This window comes from Phoca vitulina, unplaced genomic scaffold, assembly GCF_004348235.1.
Source record: "Phoca vitulina isolate PV1807 unplaced genomic scaffold, GSC_HSeal_1.0 scaffold5, whole genome shotgun sequence".
In the NCBI taxonomy this organism is placed as follows: Eukaryota; Metazoa; Chordata; class Mammalia; order Carnivora; family Phocidae; genus Phoca; species Phoca vitulina.
The window spans coordinates 69,835,589-69,841,588 of NW_022589708.1; the positions used below are offsets into that span (position 1 = coordinate 69,835,589).

At 43.4% G+C, this 6,000-nt stretch overlaps 1 protein-coding gene across 2 annotated transcripts in view; it reads right to left on the bottom strand.

The window, feature by feature from the left end:
• B3GLCT (beta 3-glucosyltransferase) overlaps nucleotides 1-6,000 on the bottom strand; it is a 118,300-nt gene that overhangs the window by 62,196 nt on the left and 50,104 nt on the right. For both annotated transcript variants that reach the window (XM_032403243.1, XM_032403242.1), the window contains exon 7: nucleotides 5,786-5,922. In XM_032403243.1, the coding sequence (XP_032259134.1) occupies nucleotides 5,786-5,922 (137 nt within the window). The remainder of the gene's footprint in view (nucleotides 1-5,785; nucleotides 5,923-6,000) is intronic.

Below are 6,000 nucleotides of genomic sequence, written 5' to 3' on the forward strand. Positions count from 1 at the left end.
TATAAGTGGCTCTGTCTAGCAGCCCATGCAGTCAACCATAGCCTTAAGTGATGGTCACCTCAGCATCACGAAGGTCACGATGAGTCAGCCTCACTGACACCCAGAGCCTAAGTCAGTCACCTTGCAAATGTGTTTTTAGTTCTAAAACTGTACAGGGCGTTCACCTGATTTAAAAGGCAAGTCCTAAAAGTGGGAACTAGGTTTCACTTTTCTATACAACAAGACAGCACAAGGGTTTTCCAAATGCTAATTTCAGTAACCAACAATTCCAAAACACACACACACACACACACACACACACACACACAGTTAAGGTCAGAAATTCCAATTACTTAGATAAAATATCTCCTCATTAAATATTCAGTTCCTGGCACATACGACGTTTGATATTCAGCTTTCCTATTTTTAGAAAGCTAACTAAGTCATGTCCCAATAACACAGCTCTAAAGACATAACCAGCAAGACTGGAAACTTGCAACAGACAGGGGGCCCCTTCAACTCCATACTAGAAGTTCCTAGCTGACTTTTTAGTCCCATTTGTGAGCTAGTCAAAGGAGCAAAATATTGAAAATAATCTAGGTAAGTTTTACTGGTGGAAAAACAACAGAAAAAAACAATAACATCAACCTATTTGAAGAGATCATCTTATTGGAAATTTCTCCAAAAATGCAAGTATATTCTTTTATTGACACTATTGTTAGAGGATCACCCAGATGGATCACCGGGAAATGTTAGGCAGTGTTAAATCAAAACTCACTAATGTAGGATTGCTAGGGCAAATAATGTTTTTGGTGGGAAATAGTCTAAAAAAGTGTGTGTCGTGAAATGTTTTTAAGTAACCAGTTTTTCTGATGACCTGAGCAGGAGAAATACGTAAGTAACTATAAACAGTTGACCTACCTACTGAGTGGGCCATAAAATCAAGGAAAGGAGGCAAAGGGAATCCCCACTCCTGTAGTTTGTGCAGTAGACTGCCTACACAATACAGAACTTCCCCTTCCTTCTTCCTAAGAGACTTCTAGTTACTGAGCCCAATAACTGGCCTCCAGAGTCAGAATTCATTTGATCCCAACCAAAGCACTGAAATTCCCAGCAACTGTTAATGGTCCAGGAGCTGGTACATGCCTGAAGTTGACCCAACCAACTTCAATCAGACAAGATCCAACTAGAGATTGAAGATAAGCACTTACATTTCAGTGGTTAGAGAGGTTCTCCACTGCTCAACATAAACAACAGAACATAAACAAACAGAAACATGTAGCCCTTTTTGCCTTGAATCACAAGAAGAACCCAGATTTAGGATGAACTGCTACTGTATGTGGTCTCAGGAGGCTGTGCACTAAGCATGAGAGAGAGCGAGAACCAGCATCCTCAATAACAGTAGGATGCATCAACCAACACAGACTTCACCTTCCAATTACAGTAATAATATTTCCTTAATCCAGCATGCTAACTAATATAGTTAATTATAACCATATTAGTTATAACTATAACAGGAAGAAATAGCACATTAGCTTTGGAACTGGGAAAAACCAACTGGGAAGATCCAATTTTGCAGCCAATGGGGCTAATTGATACTTTATGCCTCCTTTAGTTCTAAGTATAATACCAGTTTCTTGAAGAATGTATAGAATCTCCTATGAGAAAACCATTTTTAAATAGATCTTGGCCATACCATAGTTGCTATGCTAGATGGGTTACATTATTTTGTTTGTTGGATTACTTGTCTGCATCACAAGAAAAAGGAAGTATGGTATCAGGTAACTGGAATTCTGAATTTGGTACTCTGGGGGAGCCTATATTTTCATTCTGTTTTGTTTTTGCTGGAAGGGAAAGGGAGGAGAAGCAGAGAAGACCATGGATATTAATTAACTACAAACATTGTGCAGTGTGTTGGCAACCGTTCAGTGTTATGGAAGCAGATGACACTGAATGCAGAAGGTTAACTGGCGCCTTATTCCTCTATCATGCCTGAGTTATAGGGCAACTGCTGGAAATTTTTGGAACTTGTATGGAAGATTAGTCTTTTGGCCCCAATTCCCTTATGCGGTCCCTTCCATACCCTACCGCAGTGACATGAGGCCCTCCGGCCTCTCCCACATCTCGGCAGAAAATATTGCTCAGCTTGACAGGAAAGGGAGTAAGCAGCACTTGTCAACAGATGTTTTCAATGACTTCGTAAAGATGACAGACATGTGCGGGTACAACTACCTCTACAGGGCGCCAAGCCATCCGTGACACAGTCTCCCCTTGAGAAGACGTGTATCTTGGCTAGTGCAGAGCCTGCAGCCCCAGTTCACAAAGCCCCTGGGAGTTGGCCGCATGGTGAGCATGCGGTAGTCAGAAGATGAGCATGAGCCAGAGCCAAGAGAACCTGCCAGGACTCGGACTACCTCTCCAGCTTATAAGCAGTGAAGCCAGAGGGCAGAATTTACAGACCCAAGAGGTTTTACAGAACAGGTTTTGTAGAACAGAACTGCCTGCATGCCAAGCAATGAGTTGGGCTAAACCGTCCTTTAAGAGGGTCCGAGGAGCCAAAGATGTGTTCAACATGGATTACTTCTATCCACCCGGTTTAAAAGTTAGTCAAAAGGAAAGCAATAAAGCTGGTGCAGCCACTCTGGAAAACAGTATGGAGGTTCCTCAAAAAGTTGAAAATAGAGCTACCATACATACCCAGCAATTGCACTACTGGGTATTTACCCCAAGGATACAAATGTAGGGATCCGAAGGGGTACGTGCACCCTGATGTTTATAGCAGCAATGTCCACAATAGCCAAACTGTGGAAAGAGCCAAGATGTCCATCAACAGATGAATGGATAAAGATGTGGTATATATATACAATGGAATTTTATGCAGCCATCAAAAGGAATGAAATCTTGCCATTTGCAACGACGTGGATAGAACTGGAGGGTATTATGCTGAGCGAAATAAGTCAATCAGAGAAAGACATGTATGACATGACCTCACTGATATGAGGAATTCTTAATCTCAGGAAACAAACTGAGGGTTGCTGGAGGGGGGGGGGGGGGGGGGGAGGGGATGGCGGGGTGATAGACATTGGGGAGGGTATGTCCTATGGTGAGCACTGTGAATTGTGTAAGACTGTTGAATCACAGACCTGTACCTCTGAAACAAATAATGCAATATATGTTAAGAAAAAAAAAAGAAGAAGAAGATAGCAGGAAGGGGAAAATGAAGGGGGGGAAATCGGAGGGGGAGATGAACCAGGAGAGACTATGGACTCTGAGAAACAAACTGAGGGTTCTAGAGGGGAGGGGGTGGGGGGATGGGTTAGCCTGGTGATGGGTATTAAAGAGGGCACGTTCTGCATGGAGCACTGGGTGTTATATGCAAACAACGAATCATGGAACACTACATCAAAAACTAATGATGTAATGTATGGTGATTAACATAACAATAAAAAATTTAAAAAATTAAATTAAAAAAGAAAAAAACTAATGATGTAATGTATGGTGACTAACATAATAAAAATAAATAAAAATAAATAAATAAAAGGAAAGCAATAATTAAGTGCCTTATTACACCTAACTCAGTAAAAGGTGAATTGAATCCAGCATCAAGGGGCCCCCAAGGTCCTTGCCAGATGGGGGATGGAAAGAAATGAAACTCTCTAAACTACAGGATTTGTCTCCTGGATGAGTGGCCTCCTGGATCGGGAGGGAAGGATGGAGAAGGGCATTGTACTGGCTTCAGAGAGATGGTTATATTCCAGGCTTGCTGTACAAGATCCTTGCAGGTCCGTGGGTTTCTCTTTAGCCTTGGGGGGGAAGAAGGTAGCATCTGTGCTCAGAGTACTGCATAGCACAAGTTATAGCTGTGCTTGTCCCTCTCTCAAGGGACTTGGCTCTCCAGGAAACGGAAGACAAACAGACTTAGGAAGAGCTTCTAACCCCCAAGTCAGAGAAGCCACAGCCACCGGAACTCGTGTAGAGGAGTCAGGCCATGTAATGCCAGGCTGTGAAGCTAAGGACAGAGAGTGAGGACAGAGGGGAGGAAGGCCACCACCAGGACGAAGAATCTGGAAGGCACAAGGAACAGCTCTGGGGCTGGGATGTGCTGCTCATGGCTCTGGAGAGTCCAGACTAAACACAGGTAGCCAGACTGGGCCCGAACACCAGGCTGCTGGACACAGTGGGAAAAGAGTGTCCCGGAGGCTCCCGGTCTTCAAGCTACAGCAAACCCAAGCTTAATTCATTTGAAAATAAAGATGACCCAGGACTGCTGAAACAGAATTATCTTCCCCTCACTTCTGCAGAGAGCAGAGCCAGGCAGTGCAGTTTGAGAAGGGAATGACAACTCTCTCTTCTCGCTCCCCCTCCCCGCCTGCCCAACCTGTCCAAGAACAGAGCAGGGAAAATGTGTGGGCCCTCCTAGGCATGCCTGGCACAGGCTGGGGGCAGGGCATCCTTGCCCGGTATTCTCAGGACGGGTCAATGGGTCACACATTTTAGTTGGAGATAAGAGAATCCACTCTGGCCAGTTTAAGCACAAAGTACACTTATTAGTGCATACAGATGGCTCACAGAATTACTGGAAAGTCTGAATAAAGAGACTCTAGGCTGAGATTCCAAGAACAACCTCCAGATTGATACTACAGAAATGGGTAGCCGAGGAGCTGTGGCCTCTGCCACCATCAGGAAGCTGCGACATCAAGAAGCTACTGTCTCAGCTGCTAGCCTCCACCTGACCCCTCCTCTATCATGACCTCTCAAGCCAAAAGGACCACCATGCATTGTCTCATTGTCTCCTTCTCCATATAACTCAGTTCCCAAAACAGATTTTCCACAGCGCATCAACCTAACGGAGCCTAGCTCACGTAGCTGCTGTCTAGTAGGAAGGAAGGCTATATAACATGGAGGTGGTGGTGGTGTCCTTTTCTGGATTCTACATTGGGAAGGAGGGTCTCACGCTGTAAAAACTTTCAAACGTCAGGGGAGTGGTCAGTAAGTGTTGGCCAGCCACAAGTGACAAGCTACTACTAACCTGGTATGACTGCAATGGACTAAAAATCTCTCCGAGACTCAAAACCCTAGAAACAGCAAACCTGATGTAAGAAATAACAGACACCCTTCCATCTTTGAAGATAGAAAGGCCACAACTGCTTTATCAACTTTCTATTCCCTAAAGAACAAAAACACATCATAATTAATCTGAGGCATTCAAATTAAGAGCCTGTCAACAATCCTATTTCTCCTCAATTGCGACTTAATTATCTTTACTTTTCACATTGAGAAAAGCATTACTGCAATTATACGCGCAAATAGCTAGGTACGAATGTCTACAGAGCCTCTGGTAACTGTCCCTCCTGCCTGGCCCCTGTTTAAACGTGTATACCCATGTACATAATCTGTCATCAACTCCCACCCCTGGGCATGTTACAGATTCATTTTCTTACTGACGATCAAAGTCATACCTATAGTTAACTAGATCTATTAATAATAGTAATAACACTTGTGGATATCGAGTTCTCAGAGCACTTATGCGCCCTCCCTTGGGCTCACCTTATTTTGCAGGTGAGGAAGAGAAAATCGAAAACAGATGAGTAATCAGTCTGGGGACCAGTACATGACAGAGCAGAAGCAAGACCCTCAGGTGCCGGCTCCTGTTCCAGGCCTTCCCACTCCACCACACGCTGCCTCCCGCTGCAAAACTCACCTGAGATCTATAAATCATAGTACTCGGTGAAATAAAAGTTGATCCGTGCATGCACACGCACACATACACACACACACACATACACAAAGTCTAATAAATTCTTACTTGTTTACAAGTGGAATACTAAGGGCCCAGCCAGCAGCAAAGTCTGGATATTTAAAAATTGTAGGATTTTCAGAAAAGGCATAATGGTGAATTATTGTAGATTCTTCATCATGTAATGCTTTTCCTAAAAACCATTCCTGTTAAATAAAGATATAAAATGTCATTTTCTTATAAAGAAGATGTGGTATATATATATATATATATATATATATATA